Source organism: Rattus norvegicus, chromosome 13 (genome assembly GCF_021556685.1).
Source record: "Rattus norvegicus strain SHRSP/BbbUtx chromosome 13, alternate assembly SHRSP_T2T, whole genome shotgun sequence".
Taxonomy (NCBI): domain Eukaryota; kingdom Metazoa; phylum Chordata; class Mammalia; order Rodentia; family Muridae; genus Rattus; species Rattus norvegicus.
The window spans coordinates 67968460-67987840 of record NC_141546.1 but is presented as its reverse complement, the minus strand read 5'-3'; the positions used below and the strand labels follow the sequence as shown (position 1 = coordinate 67987840).

The window sequence follows — 19381 nt, the reverse complement described above, 5'->3', positions numbered from 1 at the left end:
CTGATCGAGCCTTAATCTCTTTCAGATGCAAACCTGGATTTTTTAATCTGGAATCCTCCAATCCTAAGGGTTGCACACCCTGCTTCTGCTTTGGGCATTCTTCTGTGTGCACCAATGCTGTTGGCTACAGTGTTTATGACATCTCCTCGACCTTTCAGATTGGTAATTTACCCTTATTCACCACCTCACAGGCCTCTAGAACGCCCTAGACCATTCGTATGTGCGTATTTTTTGAATCAGTAGCTTGGGAGGTTTTTTGATACTAGGAACATTTGGTGTTATTAATACACATGGGGTGTGTGTGTGTGTGTGTGTGTGTGTGTGTGTGTGACCCTTTACTGAGATTGTGCACATGGTTTTAGGGAATGTACTGTAGTAAACAGTGACTGTAAATGTTTTATAAAAAATACAGCGAAATGTGCCTTTCAGGGGTAGTATATATAGGTTCTGTTGTAGGGCCAATTAGTCTTTGTTGGTGATTTTTCTCTATAGAAGGTGCAGTTTCAAACGTTTTGTGGGGCCTGGATATTGGGTGTTTGTCATCTGAATGTACTTGGGTCTCCATCCCCACCTGCAGATGAGGACGGGTGGCGTGTGGAGCAGAGAGATGGCTCGGAGGCGTCTCTTGAGTGGTCCTCAGACCGGCAGGATATTGCTGTGATCTCAGACACTTACTTCCCCAGATACTTTGTCGCCCCTGGTGAGTGAGGCTGCAAAGCCACACGGCTCTCTGGTTGCTTCTCTCAGTCATACCCTCAACACTCTAACCCAGCCTAATGTCTGCCTTCCAGCCAAGTTCCTGGGCAACCAGGTCCTGAGTTACGGGCAGAACCTCTCATTCTCCTTCCGAGTGGACAGACGGGACACTCGCCTCTCCGCAGAGGATCTCGTGCTGGAAGGAGCTGGCTTGAGAGTATCCGTGCCCTTGATCGCTCAGGGCAACTCGTACCCTAGCGAGACCACTGTGAAGTACATCTTCAGGTGAGACAGTTCTCTCTCAACTCAGGCCTGAGCAGCGAGAAAGAGAAAGTCGTTTTCTGTTGGTTTGTTTTGATCTGAGTTGATCTGGCCTCAAGATGTGTGTTAAAGAAAAAACTTTTGGGCCAGATGTGGTAGCTCATGTTTATTGTCTTAGACCAGTGGAGGTTGAGGCAGAAGGATGGCCAGGAGCTCAAGGCCAGCCTGGATTACATAGCAAAATTCTCTGTTTAAAAAAAAAAAAATCCTTATGAATGTTGCAGTAAATGTATAAAAATGGCGGAACGGTTCCCACGAGTACCCTGGCGGTCACTAGTTCCAGCTCCAGTGGGCCTTTGGAACTAGCGCTAATTCATCTCAGATTACTATCTCTCCCCGAGGCTCTCTCTCTGCTAGCTGTGAACTCTCTGGTTCCAGCCACCCAGAAAAAAAAGACTCAACAAACTGTAACCCAACAATCAGATTTACATGGTAAATTCTCAATCTACAATACATCCACACAATAAACTTACAACCTATAAGGATATAAAGTGCCTACGTAGATACCACCTAGTGCTCATCTAGACAAAATCCTGTACATATCCATCCCTTAAGAATAGTTATAACAACCTGTAAATGTGCCCAGAGGAATCTTAACATCTGCCACCATGTTCTTTTGGCTGCCTCCCTCCTCCTCGCTCCAGCCTCCTCTGCCTCTCTAAAACTTTTCTCCCACCCATCCTTCCTTCTCGTCCAATGACAGGCCTTATTCTACCCTGTACCTGCCTTCGCCTGCATAATGACATTACGACATATGGATTATTGAGATGAGCCTTTTTTTTTTTTTTAATCTTTCTCTTTTCTAGTTGTACTGAGAAACTGGCAATGCTCTGCTCTCTTTTATTTGGTTAGCTTGCCAGTTGCCTGTGGTAGCAAGAAAACAGCCTCCTTGTAGATTGTCCTTACAGAGGACCATGTATGTGCCCTTTTTTTGTTTCCAGACTCCATGAAGCAACAGATTACCCTTGGAGGCCTGCTCTCTCCCCATTTGAATTTCAGAAGCTCCTAAACAACTTGACCTCTATCAAGATCCGTGGTACATACAGTGAGAGGAGTAAGTTGATATCGTTTAGAAGTTGATTAAGAAGGTGACTGGGTGGAAGGGTTTCTGGTAAAGAAAGGAAAGGTCCTGTTCTGATGTGTTCACACTCATCCAAAGTATTATCAACTGTTTGTTTGTTTATTATGAGTACACAGTAGCTGTCTTCAGACACACCAGGAGAGGGCATCAGATCTCATTACAGATGGTTGTGAGCCACCATGTGGTTGCTGGGAATTGAACTCAGGACCTCTAGAAGAGCAGTCAATGCTCTTAACCACTGAGTCATCTCTCCAGCCCCTTATCGACTGTATATTAACATGTACTTTGAAACTCTCTTCAAGGATCTGGAGAACATTCACAGAATTAATGACAGTCTTATTTTATAATTGTTAAGCCAGTTGAAATGCCATTTGTATATATATTTTCTCAGACTTTTTAACTACTGGTTCAACTTGCTTGACCTTCACTTCTTTTTGTTTACTGCTATGTTATTATCAAGTGATTTGAACTATTGGCTAAATTATCAGAAACTATGTATTATTCTGTGAACACTTGCTTAAATTTTGTGTAAACAAGAGTTTAAAAATATGCCTCTAAGAACTTACCAATGAGGACCATTTTCTCTCCTTGGGTAAGGTAAAGGCTGTAACTTGGATGCGTTACTGTGCTCGTTTGCTTGTTTTTGAAATCCCTGTGTGAATGTCCAGATGGAAATGTTTTATAAGTAATTCCTAGTATGAATCTGGGCCGTTGGAAGTGTTTTGAATTAAAAATGTAGGTTAGAAGTTGTGTTCCTTTTGTTCATTCACTTTTAAACTTGGAAGATGGCAGAAACCAGAGAAAGGGGCTGGGATCCGAGAAACAGAGTTGAGGTCTGAGGCCCATGGAGGAGAATTTGGAGAAGAAAGAATAATCGTAGGCTTGGGACAAGAGCAGCATCGGGTTTTAGATGGGCTTTGGGAAGTGACTGGGGAGGAACTTAGCTTTGGCCTGCTCTAGTTTCCAATGGAAACTGAGCAAGATCTCAGGACTCTCTGAACAGTGATTTTGAATATAAGTAAAATAAAGAATATACTCTTCAAGAAGTTTGAAAGAGAGAAAAAGAGATGAATCATCATTCGGGAGTAGGAGCAAGATTGAAGGGAGAATATTTTTAGGCAAGGGAGGTAGAAGAATGTTTAGAGATTGGAAGTACATCATAACTCATGATCTGACTGGAAAAAGCCATTCACCTATTGAAAGTTAAGTTCAAGCCAGCAGTAGACGTTTCCTCAGCCTAGGTGGCCAGTTTCCACGTGAATGATATAAACAGCCAGTCAGGAGGCTACAGAGGAGTCCAATAGAATAGAAATTAAAGGGAACCACGATGGTATCTCCAAGGGTCACTTTACAGCCTTAGAGCATAGCAGCTGGTTCTACTAGACCAGATGAACCATTGGTCTAACTCAGTATAGCTTTCTCTTTCCTCATGGGTGTGTGTGTGTGTGTGTGTGTGTGTGTGTGTGTGTGTGTGTGTGTGTGTGTGTGTGTGTGTGAGAGAGAGAGAGAGAGAGAGAGAGAGAGAGAGAGAGAGATGTTAATAGCGAGGTTTGCCATACCTCGACTCCACACTCCACCCTGTACCGTGTGGTTGTCTTGGATGCTGTTTTCTGGTTGCCATTCCTGGCAAATGACTTAAGCTGATGGCTAGTTTTGTGTGCACTCGTGGGTCTGGCTACTCACAAGCTACTGAGTCTTGATGAGCTTCTGGGAGCTGGAAGGCACCTCAGTGGTTCTCTTTCCACACCACAAACAGGCGCTGGATATTTGGATGATGTCACCTTGCAAAGTGCTCGCCCTGGGCCCGGAGTCCCCGCAACGTGGGTGGAGTCCTGCACCTGTCCAGTGGGGTATGGAGGGCAGTTCTGTGAGACATGCCTCCCAGGCTACAGAAGAGAAACCCCAAGTCTTGGACCTTACAGCCCGTGTGTGCTCTGTACCTGTAATGGGCACAGTGAGACCTGTGACCCCGAGACAGGTAAGAAGGCCTGAGGCCACTGCTGGGCCTGCGCGATCTTTTGTATTTGTTATTTACCTGATCTATCTCTACTCTCGCGATAGGTGTCTGTGACTGCAGAGACAATACTGCCGGCCCGCACTGTGAGAAATGTAGCGATGGGTACTATGGAGACTCAACCCTGGGCACCTCCTCTGACTGCCAGCCTTGTCCCTGCCCTGGCGGCTCAAGTTGTGCCATTGTCCCAAAGACAAAGGAAGTGGTGTGCACACACTGTCCAACTGGCACTGCCGGTGAGTCTGCCTTGCTCCCCTTTCTGAGTTGTGTACAGTTGTCAGCGTTTACACGGGCGACCTCACAACCCCAAGACAGAACTTCTGCTGTTGTTTTGCTGTGACTAAGAAAGGTGCAGAAATGGTGAGTGCCACGTCCAAGGCTGTGTGGCAAGGCACTGGTGAGCTGGCAACACAACTCTGTGACTCCAAGTAGAACTGTCACTATAGTGTAATCTCTCGTGAAGTGAGAACCCATATGGGCTTTCGGTGCTGGCTTGTCTGAAATTGTTAATATGCAATAGCAATTTTAAAATTCTTCCTCTGAATCATCATCCTTCCAGCATCTCAGGATCTATCATGTTAGGTTGGGAACATATGCCTGCTTGCTTGCTCATTCATTCATTCATTCATTCATTCATTCATTAAGAGCTTTGGGTAGACCTCTGTTCCCATTCTAGCCACTCCACTCATTTTCAAGAGAACATAGAATTACATCTGTTTTAAGTGATCCTAACTATTCTGACCATGAAGGGGTTGGGTTCACTACCAGACTACCCCTCGTTGGCATACTTTGCCTTTACTGTGAAGGGCATGAAGACAAAACCAGGGCTTAAAATCTTGTTCAATGTGTAAGGACTGTGGGATTTGAACCTTTACCCTAGACTGTAAAGTGAAAGCATGCATTTTGGAATGAGTTTAATACAGGCTACCTGGTGTCTCTGGTTTAGTCTTGATTCAAAACATGTTCCAGGCTTTGAAGTATAGATTGCATGTGCACCAGCTACACTATCAGGAGGCATCATAGCTGGGATGCTGCCTTTGTACTCCTAGGGTGATGGCTCTGCGGGAGCCTGGTGGCTGCCCACAGCAGGGCCAGGAGGGTCCCCCATTCCCCTGTGTTCTCCTGCATTCTGATTTCTTCCCTCTGCCCCACCTCCAGCCATACTTCCTGCTCTGCTTGTTGACCTGTGTTTTTCTTGTCAGGTCTAGTGGTCAGAATCATGGCTGTGCTGGACAGTGCTGGCTGTCCCCTGGTCTGTACTCCGACTTCCCACTCTCCTTGGTTTCCGTCTCTTTCCACCTCTTTATTTCAGCTGGAGATTCATAGGAATTTGACGATCTGATCTCTTTAGAGATCAGCATCTGTGAAATCAGTGTCTGCAGCCCTGGGCACTCACTCTGAGCAAAGCCTTCTGCTCCTCCTTTCCTTCCCCATCTGGTGCAGGGCTGGAAGCTTTCCGTTTACCCTGTGCATCTGCCCTCCCACTTTCCATGCAGTGAGATGCGTGCAGTGCATCAGATCCAGCCTCCTTCAGCCTTAGGGTAGCCAGGAGCATATGCCCAGAACTGAGGACAGAGTGTTTATTCCAAGGCCCATTTTTTTTTTTTTTTGGTTCTTTTTTTCGGAGCTAGGGACCGAACCCAGGGCCTTGCGCTTCCTAGGCAAGCGCTCTACCACTGAGCTAAATCCCCAACCCCTCCAAGGCCCATTTTGATGGGGTCCTCAGACTTGGGGACCCAAAGTTAAAGTTCTAAGCTTCTGGAAGGTAACCTTCCCCAAACAGCCACTCCAACCCCTATGATCTGGTCACTGTTCCCTCCATGCTGGCCCTAGAGCACAGGTTACAGAGTCCATCCGGGTCTCCACCTTCGTCCTTTGATTCCCTATCTCTGTTCCCCGGGCCATGCTGATTGAAAGTGCCGATTACTGTATTCTAGACTCACAGAGATACCACCTCAAACTTAAATAAACCTTTTTTTTCTTCCCTTTTTCTACAATTCTAACCCTCTCCCTTCCCAGTGGCCTATAGACTACCACAACCTGCCTGTTCAAGCCAGAATCCTTGGCTTTACACTTGATTCATCGTTCTTTCATTTCTTAGAAACAGCCCCTCTTCCCACTCACTGCTGCCGTTCACTGTCTAGCCTCCTCGGCCTCTCAGCTAGAGTCTTCTCTCTCACTGTTCTCCCTGCTTCATCTGCTTTCCCAAGATCAGTTCTTCACACAGGAGCCAGAATAATCCTTTTAAAATGTCCTTGGATTACGTCACTATATTAGTATTTTTTTTTTCTTCTGAGCTATCTTACCGCGTAACCCGGGCTGGCCTAAAACTCACAGTGTATCCCAAGCTGACCTCACATTTGTGATCTTCCTGACTCAGCCTCCGAAGGGCTGAGATTGCGTGCGTTTCCACCTTCTGTGATCGTACTGCTTAAAAACTCTGCAGGGGCTGAGGTGGTTCAGTGGGTAAAGCCTTCAAGCCTCAAGACCTGAGTTTAGTCCCTGGATCACACATAGTTGAGAGGACCAACTCCCATAAGTTGTCCTCTGACCTCACAGTCGTACTGTGGTGTATGCCCACGAACAAACAAACTAAAGTGTAAAATAAAGAAAAGCCCTCTAGTAGCTTATCACTGCGCTCAAATTTAAATCTTCTTGTCACCATGGTCCGACCTGGGTCAGTTGGTTCTGTTTCTGCATATAGCCTTGTCCAGGAGTGTTCCTATAGGTATTTTCCTGACAAACTTCTCTAAATTCTAATCCTAATGTCTCCTCACCTTCACTGTCATTTTAGCCACTGGGTTGGTTTAATGATCTCGTGCTTGTCTGCGTCTGATGTCTCCTGTGTATGTCTGTGCTGATCCCCCTAACTGCAGTAGCAGCTTCATGGAAGCAGAGAGCACGCCCACCTGTTCACACCCCGGAAGAGTGCTGGTGTGGATAGGAGATGCTCACAAGCGGTCGTTCAGTGAGTTAGCAAACAAACCTAATTCATGAGAAACACTGGGCTCTCTTAGGCCCCATAGGCTGCACAGGTGAAAGAGCCCATGTTGAGCTGATGATGGCAGGGACGTGGGAGAGGATGGAGCTGAACAATGAGGATGGTGGAGAGAGCCTGAATCTGAGTTTTTAACTCCAGCGCAGACTTGGATGATACCGATATCTCTCCTAGAGTTCAGTATTAGCTGCCAGTGCTTGACTAAGGGTAGTGGATATCTTTTATGAGTTAAGAGAGACCCTGCTCGCCACCCTGTTTGGAAAACTTAATGCATCAGAAAAGTAATGCTTCATCATTTTTTTAAGTTCAGCTAAAGGCATATGGATTCCTTGGGAATGCAGAGGCTGGTACACCTTGGGCTTGTCTCATTTACCAAGAATTTTAGTACATCCTCTCGGTTAACTGTCAGAGAATTTTGAGGTAGGCAGACCAGGGACTGCCCTACTGAGGAAGTATGTCAAGGCCACTCCACTGTTTTGTCCCAGTGCCGGGGCCTCAGCCTGGATCTCCTCACACCACACCAGAAGACCTTGTATATGATGGTCGGACTAGACAGTACAGTGGGTACCCATTGGTTATCCACAGCAAGGCTGCCTCAGGCCTTTTGTCTTTAAGCGTGGATCCTCTCGTTCCCAGGCAAGAGATGTGAGCTCTGTGATGACGGCTACTTTGGAGACCCTCTGGGCAGCAATGGACCCGTGAGACTCTGCCGCCCATGTCAGTGCAACGACAACATAGACCCCAACGCAGTTGGCAACTGCAACCGTCTGACTGGAGAATGCCTGAAGTGCATCTATAACACGGCTGGCTTCTACTGCGACCGGTGCAAAGAAGGGTTTTTCGGAAATCCCCTGGCTCCCAATCCAGCAGACAAGTGCAAAGGTTAGTCACTGGCCAGACTCAGTCCCGCGCACGCCTTGATGTGCAGATCCGCCGTGGGGTCTCTTTCAGTGCCTACAGAAGTTTGTGCAGTGTAAACCATTTGCAGAACTTAAAATGGCTGCACTCCGCACCAAAAAAAAAAGTGAAACAGGAGAATTTATTATGTTGACAATGTAGCGGATGTTTTATTGCTTGTTATTATTCAGGTAATAATCAGTTAACAACTCTGAATACGATGGTTCTCTTTTCACCCTGTGTTTACAAAGTCAGTGCATGTTTTAATTGACAGCACATCTCTGTTCAGATTACTAAGACAAGACTCTCTGTGCCTGGGCAGCTTCTGTACGAGACAACGCAGGCCTAAAGAACCTGTTCAAGTGTCTCATGCTTTAGTGCTCTCCCTGGTGATTCGCATCTGTGACTGTCTCTGTCTTCCCACCCTAGCCTGCGCCTGCAATCCCTATGGTACAGTACAGCAGCAGAGCAGCTGTAACCCAGTGACCGGGCAGTGCCAGTGTCTGCCTCATGTGTCAGGCCGGGACTGTGGCGCTTGTGACCCTGGCTTCTACAACCTGCAGAGCGGGCAAGGCTGCGAGAGGTGAGTCTTGAGTCTGTGGAAAGTGCTCCTTGCTGTCTGGGTCGTAAGAAGTACATCTTTCCAAGTCACTCTGTATTGATAGCTGGCTTGGTGAAGTTTAGGGATGGTTTCCAGTGTCTTATGCAGGAAAGACCATGTTAGAGGTTTTAAGTAGGGGACAGAAGGGATAGCACAGTGGCAGTCCTGGTGTGTCAGACACTTCAAAATACAGATTGCAAAGTTTCTTCCGAGACATACTCATCAGGGCTTCAGCCTGGGAATCTATCTGTCTGGTTTTTGGTCAATAGGGTTTAGTATGGAGGTTGCTGGTATAGGCGAGGCTTGACAAAGAGCTCTGAATAGCACTCACAGAAAGTGCCTGGATGTAAGGGAGCGGCCCTTAATATTCCGACTAAGTCCTTAATGTGCTGCCTTTCGGTAGAGAACGTTGCTTACGCTCTGCTCCTCTTACCCCAGAAATGTGTTTCCTTTCAGTTGTGACTGCCATGCTTTGGGCTCCACCAACGGGCAATGTGACATCCGCACCGGGCAGTGTGAGTGTCAGCCCGGCATCACCGGTCAGCACTGTGAGCGCTGTGAGACCAACCACTTTGGGTTTGGACCTGAAGGCTGCAAACGTAAGACATGGTGACTTGCAGTGCAGGGTCTCCCAGCTCCCGTTAGTGCGTTACAAGCCCCATAGCCTCTGGGACCGAGGAAGACACCTTCTGTGAATATGATAAAACTCTGGAAATCAAGGGCCTGTTGGTTCCTCTGTAACCACCTTGTTGATGTCTCCTTTCCTGGTTTTTTATACTTATTCCTCCCTGTAATCTTGTTTTCTAAAGAAAAAGCAAATCTCCCCTTAAGTTCTGAGCTTGCCCACTCTGCCTATAAGACTTATTGATTACGTTGTCACTGCAGACAGGGAACAGCCATGGACTCTGCTCAGCCCTTGCTGGCTTACTGTGGTTACGACCCACCCTTGCAGCCTATTTGGTCCGGTTGTGTATAAACATCTGCTTCTCCTTGGCATAAACACTTGCCTGGAAATCGGAACAGTTTGGATTTTTTTTTTCCTTTCTGAATTCTTTCATTTCTCAAACTGTGGAATGTAGAAAAAGTCCTCGACTCAGTCCAGCGAGCAGAGTGAGAAAACAAACTGTAAAGAGATGCGAGAAGTGTTAGCATTTGGGTTTTCTTACCTCTCAGAGATGGAGGTAGAGAGGAGTTCCTGAAGTGTATGAAAAAGGGCACTACATGGTCTAGTGTGCGCACACATGTACATGTGTGTGCACGCCTGAGTATGCTCCTCTGTGTAGCTCACACATGTACATGTGTGTGCACGCCTGAGTATGCTCCTCTGTGTAGCTCAGGCTGACCGCACTTCCTCTACCTCCCAGAGGCATATTCTCCACCATGCCTGACATCCGTATAATTATTGTACCACATGAAATGTGTCCCAAGGAGATAGGGAGGTGGCTTAGTTGCTAAAGTGCTTGCCATTCGAGCGAGAGAGCCTGAGTTCAGATCCCCAGTGCTCACGTAAACAAGTGCTGGGGCAGGTGGATCCCGGGGGGCTCACTGGCCAGCGGTTCGTGTTAAGATACGTGCTTTAAAATATAAAGGAGATCTGGGCACAGTGGCTCTCACCTGTCATGCTGGCACAGCTGCTCTGCCTTAAGTCCAGGACTCAAAAGCAAAGGTAGGCAGAGCTCTTGTGAGCTTGAAGCCATCCTGGTCTCCATAGCGAGTTCCAGGCTGACCAGGGCTGCATAGTGAGAGCCTGTCTCACAACCACAAAAATAAATAAATAAACAACAACAGAAACTAGGTAAAAGGTGGTAGAGGAGGACAGATACCCAGTGTCGACCTCTGACCTTTGTAGGCACATGCATGTGTGTGCACATAAGCCACACAGAAAATGTGCCCCAAAGGATGCCCATTCACAGTTTACTTCCCCTTTTAAAATGTCTATCTCGTATACTACATGGACTCAGCCATTTAAAATTTCATAAGTGGGGCTGGAGAGATGGCTCAGCGGTTAAGAGCACTGACTGCTCTTCCCGAGGTCCTGAGTTCAAATCCCAGCAACCACATGGTGGCTCACAACCATCTGTAATGGGATCCGATGCCCTCTTCTGGTGTGTCTGAAGACAGCGACAGCGTACTCATATACTAATAAATAAATATTAAAAAAAAAAATCTCATAAGTGATTTTTCCCGTAAGAACTCAGAATGCAAGCAGCCCGCGTTAAAGTGAGAATGGTCTTCTCATTCCATAGCTTGCGACTGTCACCACGAAGGATCCCTTTCGCTCCAATGTAAGGATGACGGCCGTTGTGAATGCAGGGAAGGCTTCGTGGGCAATCGCTGTGACCAGTGTGAAGAGAACTATTTCTACAATCGGTCTTGGCCTGGCTGCCAAGAGTGTCCGGCTTGTTACCGGCTGGTGAAGGATAAGGTAAGCCGCCAGTGGGCCATTCATTCACTCACTCACTCCTTCAGCAGCAGTAAAAAACTCAGTGCACTCTAAGCTCCAGAGGAAAAATGTTGGACACATTGGACTTGGCCTCTCTTCTCAGAGGCACATGGGCTCATGAGGGGAAGGACCAGAACTACATGCTAAGAGAACTATTGAGATAAGCGGCTGAAGGAATAGGAATAGTAGTAACTGTGGGAAACCTCGGAAGGCCTCTGTAAGGAAACTCTTGTGATGTGAGCTCTGAAGGATAAAGAGGAGGAAGCCGTGTGGGGAGGAGTGTGGTAGGCAAAGGCCTGGAACCCGGGCTGCCTGGATCCTACCCTGGGAGGAACTTCATTGGTGGCAAATTATATAGAACTGCGTGGCCTGTAAATGAGGAGTGTAGGCAGTTATTCCCAAATCCAGTAGGAATGTACAGAAGTCTGATAGGAGGAGTGTCGTGACTGCCGTGTGGAGAATGATTATTAAGGTTGGGTTTAAAGGGAAGTCCTTGCATGGGCAAGACAAATGTGTTAAGGGACCAGGACAGGGAAAAAGAAGAATCAGGAACAGGCCTTGGGTTGTTGCTTAATGTTACTGGAGATGGTTTTAAGTCCATAAGGAGAACAGATTCTAGAGCTCAGTTCGAGAGGCCTAGCAGAGATCTAAATGATGCTCGAGGGAGCAGTCAGACTGGAGACCTGTCAGTAGGCTGTGTGTACGGGAAGAACGGTACCGAGAGCTTGCCGTGGAAGCCGGGGAAGTAGCTTATGCTGTCAGTGTGAGCGGCACCTCCCTCTCCAGCGGCAAGCACAGCCGACCTCTCTCTTTTCCCTCCTCCTTAGGTTGCTGAGCATCGAGTGAAACTCCAGGAGTTGGAGAGCCTCATAGCAAACCTCGGGACTGGGGATGAGACGGTGACAGATCAAGCCTTTGAGGACAGACTGAAGGAAGCAGAGAGGGAGGTTACAGACCTCCTCCGTGAGGCTCAGGAAGTCAAAGGTATCGTGGTCAAATGGGGTCATCTCATTTCTAATTCATATAGCTTTATAAAATTCTCAGGGTTTTGGTTGGTTGGTTTGTTTGTTTTCTAGACAGGGTTTCTTTGTATAATAGCCCTGGCTGTCCTGGAATTCACTCTGTAGACCAGGCTGACCACAAACTCAGAGATCCTCCTGCCTCTGCCTCCCAAGTGCTGAGGTTAAAGGTGTGCACCACTACCAAGCAAAATCATGGTTTTTAAATTACTTGCAGAATATTTGTTTGTTTTCTTAATTTTTTATTTTAGACAGAGTCTCAAACTACAGTTCAGGCTGATGTAGCACGCTCTCTCTCTCTCCCTCTTTCTCTTTCTCTCTCTCTCTCTCTCTCTCTCTCTCTCTCTCTCTCTCTCCATATATATCCCCAAAACTGGCTTCGAACATATGGCAATCCTCCTGCCTCAGCTTCCAAAGTGCTTGGATTATAGGCATGAACTACCCTGCCTGGCTATAAATTATCTTATTTTAAAAGCAACACTTTAAAAAACAACTTAATGCTTTAGGTCCTAATGCTTTAAGATGTAATATACAGAGGTGTCTTTCTACTATGTCAAAAACTATTTGATGTTCAGGGTTAAAATATTTTATAAATCTGTTCCTATATATATATATATATATAAAGAGTTCTAAATTTAAAATATCATTAAAATGTGGTTTCTTAAAGAATGTTTGTCTTTTAGCAATACCCTCCTAGAAATACCTTTAAGGAGAAAATTAGAATTTTGATTTTTTCCCCCCACTATTCTAATGAGTAGGAATTTATTTTGTGTGTGGCTTTATTGTCTTCTACATGACTAAGAATGGAAAAATTATGGTCTTCAAGCCTTGGTTGAACAGCTAGCTCTATCACATGCAATACTTGGCATTTGTAAAAGTAAACCTTAGCAATGGAAACCTTTGTCTGATTTGCACACTAATGTGCTACCTTGTATAGAAGTACACATTGTATGGACCAGGCCCATCCTGAGGTCTTCTGCACTTACCTCAGGCTTTGCACATGACCTGGCAAGTCTGAAGAGAGAAAGAACCACCTAAGATATAGAAGGCAATTTATTTGAAGTTGATATGTTTTAAATTATATACTTGCTTTTCATATGTATGGTTTTTCAGTGCAGAGTTTCTGTGTGTAGATCAGGCTGGCCTTGAACTCACAGAGACCCACCAGTCTCTGCCTCTCTAGTGCTGGGATTAATAATGCATGTGCCACCACTGGCTGGCCCATATACTCGCTTTTTAGATCATTTAAAATTTTTGTTTGTGTTCCTTACTCTAAACTAGGCTTTTTTCCTAAACCTGGGCAAACTTTCCTATAATGATTAAGTGTCTGTAGTGAGCCTGGTACTGAGCCCAGTGCCGGTGATGAGAAGGAGGAGGAAGTCCTCTTCTGTTTGCAGGATGCTCATCAAACTGAGCCCGCTTGGTGGGGGGCTTTCCATCATGGGACAATTGTGCTCCCAGACACACATAATAAATGTTCATTAAAATTAGCAAGCATGAGACAGCAGTAACCAACTTCTCTTTGAGTTTATAAATATGTATCCATTTGGAGTTGTATGGAGAAGTCAGGGAGTCCAAGAATATAGGTCAAAAAGTAAGTAGGTTGCTCTTCCTCTTATAACTATCACTAATGGATAGAATTTTGATTTTTTTTATGATTATTGAAATAGGAAAGGAAGTAACTGGACATATCTGGTTATGGCAAGTTGGTTTTGTTTATTATTTTTTTAATGAGAGTCCATGTGAGACCTTTTTAGGTATTGGAAAACATAAGATGTCAGTGACTTATCCTAATGTGAAGTGATTCTGTGTATGTATTCGGGATGGCTCGTGTGTATCATTTTAAGTGGTAAACACTACCCAGGTGGAAGGGACACCCTGCCCACTTTCGACGTTCATTTCCTCAGCCATGGCATGTGGCTTTCCATTAACATGGTTTATTAGAACAACAAATCCACATGTCATTTGCTGTATACACAATATCATGAGATTGTTCTATTCTGACGTGCCAGTTAGGCTAACCAGGATGTGATAGAAAGCTCTGAGCCAATGCCACCAGCATGCAGGAGTAGGCCCAGGCAGGGCCAAAGAAGGGCAGCAGGTCTGGGCACCATCATTCCGCACAACTTGGAATAGCTGAGCTACTGGCAGCGTCCCCCTGGCCACCGAAACCACGTGTTTCCTGTGCCCACGCAGATGGGTCTGCTGGCTGGAAGCACAGTGAGTCGTTGCTTCTCCTAGACCTGCGCGCTGCTCCGAGGCTGGGTCCCTTTCCCAGGTTCCTCAGTTATGGGACTTCTAGGCTGACCTTCCCTGCTCAGGTTCCAGCTCGCCCAGAGTGAGATGCCTCCATGATGATTTGGCCTTGAGACTGTAAATACTCACTCGCAGTTGAAATGTGCTTACACTGCAGATTTGGAAGAAGCTTGTAGGGTATTGTTTGGGGCTAACAGGTAGATGTTGGGAGCTGAAGGACAATTGACTTGCGCCTCCCAATGAGGCTCCCAGTGTTGTCTTCTCTGTACCCTTCTCTCGAACTGGACCACAAGGAGTGGCAGTTGCGGTCTAAAGGATGCATGCTGCTTTAACAACATTGGCTGAGTTTTTCTCTGTTCTAAACTTGTTTTTATTCCACAGTTTCTTAAAAATCTCTCTAAAGAATTGCGCAGGGTGTCCTCTAAGCAGGACCCAGAATGCTGTCAGGCATGGGTTGTTCAGGATATCAGTTCGCTGTTTTCCAAACACATTTCATTTGATCCCGTCTCGGAACTTTCCCGTGTTTACATCCCTTCGAAAACTTAGATTTCAACCCTGCATCATACTGAAATTAAAATTGCTCAGTTTTTAAAAGTTAAGTTCATTTTAAGTACTATATTGGACATAAGATTACACGTATATTCTCGGGAGAATAGTGTCTCCACGATGGGATGTCGGGTGTCCCTTTTCCCTGGAATATGCTTACAGCATTGGGAGTACGATCACGTTTTAGTTGGAGGAGCCCCCATGGTGTTCTCCGTCATGATAGCACCATTGCACACTCCTACCTGAGTGTGCAGGATCTGCTGTTCTCCCTGTCGCCCTCACCAGAGCTTGTTTACTCCGTCTCTTTGACAGTAGCCATGCTGGCTGAGTTCAGGGCGTCTCTCCTTGAGCTTTTGACTTGAGTTTTCCTGGTGATTGATGCCATTAGGACATTTTTCACATACCTGGTTTCCCTTTGTGTGTCTTCTTTTGAGAAACGTCTGCGTATGTGGGCTGTCCATTAACTTTCCCCCTTTTTGATGATGAGCTTAGAGTTCTTCAGCACTGCCAGATGCACGGCTGTGCTTCCTCTCTTCCGGCTGAGGTTGTCTCTGCACACTCTTGATGGCTCCCTTTGCTGGGTAGCCCTCCAGTTTGATGTAAGTGCATTTGTCTAGTTTCGCTTTTATTTCCTGTGTTTTTGGGGTCTTGTCCAAAAAAATCCTTGCCAATTCCAGTGTCCTGAAGCATTTTTGTTTTCTTTCAGTAATTTCATTATTTCAGGCCTTCTGTTCTAGTGTTTAGTTCATTTGAGTTGTTTTTTTGTTTTTTTTGTTTTTTCCTGACTGGCAGAGTTAAAGGTACAGCCTTGCCTTTGTGTGGTCATCTGCGCTCCCATTCCCGTTTCCTGACTGTCCTTTCACTGCTGTGTGTTTTTAGCAACTCTTTTGAAGGCTGGCTGGCTGCAGATGTGTGGATTTATATTTCTAGGCTCTTTTCTGTTCCCAGAACCGCCCAATTTGAGTAGAACTTGAATTTTTCTATATTAATAAAACCTCATGACATGGGAGAATTTAATAGTGGCAGGCTTTATATTTGCACAGGTTTATATTTATCGCTTGATTTATTAGGACCCAAGCATGAGGTTTAAGAAGAATGGAATTGTAAAGTTCAACTTGAGGGTCTATGTAGAAGCAGAGATTCCATTGAAAAATCGCATACATGTGCTGGGACAGAAGCAAAAAACTGTACTTAAGTACAGAGAATTGAGTTTGACATGCTTCCCAGCTTGTTCGTGGGCTGTTTTGCTTGTTTGCTTGTCTGTTCTGTTTCATTTTCAGGGTTTTGCTTTGTTTCGTGTCAGATTTTTCTTTGTATCCCTAGCTGTTCTGGAGCTCCCGTGTAGACCAGACCAGCCTGAAACACAGAGAGAGAGAGAGCCGCCTGCCTCAGCCTCCTGAGTGCTGGGATTAAAGGCGTGCACCATTCCTGGCGTCTGTTTCCAGTGTCCTTTTTAATAGTTATGTGTGAGGCTTTTAGAACTGACAGTACTTTAACAGTGTGTAGTCGTGGTTAACTATGCTAGGTGTCATAGAATAATGATCAGTTTTACTTTTCTCCATCAAACATCTGCATGCCTGTCTCTGCTTTCTCACTGGTGTATAAGACTGTGGAGCCAGTGATGGGTCGGAAAGGGACTCAGAGTCACCCAGGACTGACTGCAGTGCAGCTGGCAGCGGAGAAAGCATGACGTGATACAGTAGAGATTAGGGAGAACGTGTCTAAAAGATGCTATTGGGGGTGTTAAAGATACAGTGCCATAGCTTCGCACAGGTGGCAAATCCCTTCAGGCCGTTTACAGACTGCCTGCCACTGCAATGCCCTTTCAGATGTAGACCAAAATCTGATGGATCGCCTTCAGAGAGTAAATAACAGTCTGCACAGCCAAATCAGCCGGCTGCACAATATCCGGAACACTATAGAAGAGACGGGGATCTTGGCTGAGCGAGCGCGGTCCCGAGTGGAGAGCACAGAGCAGCTGATTGAGATCGCCTCCAGGGAGCTCGAGAAAGCAAAAATGGCTGCCGCCAATGTGGTGAGTGATTCTGAAGTTCTGGGGGGTCGGGTGGGTCCTTGGGTAATTTGTAGCGGTTGGTGGAGTAGCTTGTGCTTGTCTCCATCCTCCTACCTGGTATCCTGGAGCAGGAGAGCCATGCTATGCTGCTCAGATCATTGGAGTAGTTACCTTTCTCCTTGCTGTGGCAAACAGAAGCAGGGTAAGACGGGAGAGCTTTATTTGGCTCCTTGGCGTGGGTGAAGTACTGAGATGGCTGTGGGTAGGGGCAGAAGTTTGTGGGGGCTTCTCATATAGCACACAGATCTAGAAGCCAAGAATGGACAAGAAGCAGAACAGATTATACCCCTAGAGGCCCGTCCCAGTGACCCACCTCCTAAGGTTCCAGAGCTTCTCCTAAACCAGGACCAGGTGTTCAAACACAGGAGCCTGAGGGGGTCACTTCCTGTTCAAAGTCCAGCAATTGTCCCAAAACAGAAGGAACCGGATAAAAACAGAGATGTCTAGGTTCTTTCTCTCACTTGCCTCTTCTGCAGCATGCAAAATAGAAATAATTTCCAACCAAAGGTGCCAATCAAAAGATCTCCAAAAATAATAAAGATGCGTTTCTGCATAAGAGTTTAACAAAAACTTAGCGTTAATACTTGCCTTATGGAACTTAAATAATTCAGTCTTTTGAGAATAAGTGTTTTGTTTTCTCTTCAGTCAATCACTCAGCCAGAGTCTACAGGGGAACCAAACAACATGACCCTCTTGGCAGAAGAAGCCCGAAGGCTTGCAGAGCGGTAAGCTGCCGAGTGCTTCGTGCGTGGTTCAGGGGTAACACCCCAGCTGACGTGTGCATGTTGCCCTGGCCCCTCCCACAGATACTTTCCGTTGAGATTTACCCTTTCTGAAATGTTACCAGATATGCATACTTTCTTTCATTTCAAAATTAGAATATTTACCTTAAGTATTAGAATGGAATAGTTTAGAACAAAATTATGCTTATATATTTTACGTCATATTTTTATATTTTAAAGCCTTCACATTTATAGATGTCTAAGAAACTCAATAGAAGTTATTAATTTAAAATTTCCAATTAGTTTTTCAACTCAACTTTCAGATCTCAGTAGAAAATGCTAACTCATTCCACCCACATTTGAATGTAAGCCAAAGGACCCTGACCATTTGTTTTCTACACTTTTAAGTTAATTATTGAATAACTCCTTTGGAAAGCTTTAAATTGCAGAAGGTATCAAGTTTTTAAAAATATTTTTAAAATGGCATGGATGTGGGCATTGTTGAGAGCAAGTATTTGTGTGTGAACCCCAGTAGAGAACACTCAGTACACTTCAGTAGTGTAGAGTACAGAAGGAGACCTTGTGCAGATGTGAGGCCCTGCCCAAAGCAGCAGCACTGATGCCTCACAGCTTCTAGGTTACGTTGCTCTTAGCAGGGTTTTTTCTATCCTGGTAAGGGTGAATTTGTGAACCATGTAATCGGCTTTGCAGAACATTCATGGTTTCAAGCTAGATTTTCTTACTAAAGGAAGATAGCTGAAAACATGGACCCTCCCAGGAAAGCTAGGTCTTGAAGATTTACTGATCTGGTGGGCTTAATGCAGGGACTCAGGATGAAAGTTTCTTATGCCAAGGAGAATGACCGCATACTGGGTGCCACAATTCAACATGAAATGTTAGAAGTGGAAAATCCATTAGCATTGCTACCCAGCTAAGATGCATTGCTCGGTTGGAGTCCCTGTTGATACATTCATTGCTATTTCGTGTTGCTTTTTCGCCAGTAATTAGGGAGCATAAGAAAAGTCAGAACAGAGAGGCTATGTAGATAGAAACTGTGTAGTAACTGTGTAGAGACTGCATATAGCTACTGTGTAGAGACTGCATAGTAACTGTAGAGACTGTAGTAGCTGTAGTGACTGTGTAGTAACTGTAGAGACTGTGTAGTAACTGGGTAGAGACTGTGTAGTAACTGAGTAGAGACTGTAGTAGCTGTAGAGACTGTAGTAACTGTAGAGATTGTAGTAACTCTGTAGAGACTGTGTAGTAACTGTGTAGAGACTGTGTAGTGACTGTAGTAACTGTGTAAAGACTGTAGTAACTCTGTAGCAGCTGTGCAGTAACTGTAGAGACTGGAGTAACTGTGTAGTGACCCTATAGTGTCTGTGTAGAGACTATGCAGTAACCGTGTAGACCAGAAGACTTTACGATAAAGATCAAGCCCAGGGTTTATGTTGCTGACTAGATACTTGGTTTCTAGTTAGCACCATGCAAATGTAAATTACTCTCATTCTAAAGTTAGTTGCCTGCTTCCTTCTCTCCCCTCCCTGTCCTCTGAGACATTTTCACTTCAGAACTCATCTGGCCTGGAACTCCTATCCTCCTGCCTCAGTGCTATGGTTATGGGCAGAAGCTACCACAGCACACCCAACCAAAAAGCAGTTTTTCTAAGAAAACACAAATTTGTCCCTGTAGAGTCTTGTGCCACTGATTTTC

General features: G+C 45.5%; 1 protein-coding gene across 1 annotated transcript in view; it reads left to right on the top strand.

Annotated features, from left to right (window-relative positions):
- Lamc1 (laminin subunit gamma 1) overlaps positions 1-19381 on the top strand; it is a 127067-nt gene that overhangs the window by 93624 nt on the left and 14062 nt on the right. Inside the window, 13 exon segments of the mRNA NM_053966.3 lie at positions 26-162; positions 578-700; positions 792-981; positions 1959-2071; positions 3855-4076; positions 4160-4348; positions 7747-7992; positions 8437-8590; positions 9065-9207; positions 10855-11033; positions 11879-12035; positions 16702-16907; positions 17592-17671. Coding sequence (NP_446418.1) covers positions 26-162; positions 578-700; positions 792-981; positions 1959-2071; positions 3855-4076; positions 4160-4348; positions 7747-7992; positions 8437-8590; positions 9065-9207; positions 10855-11033; positions 11879-12035; positions 16702-16907; positions 17592-17671 — 2139 coding nt within the window.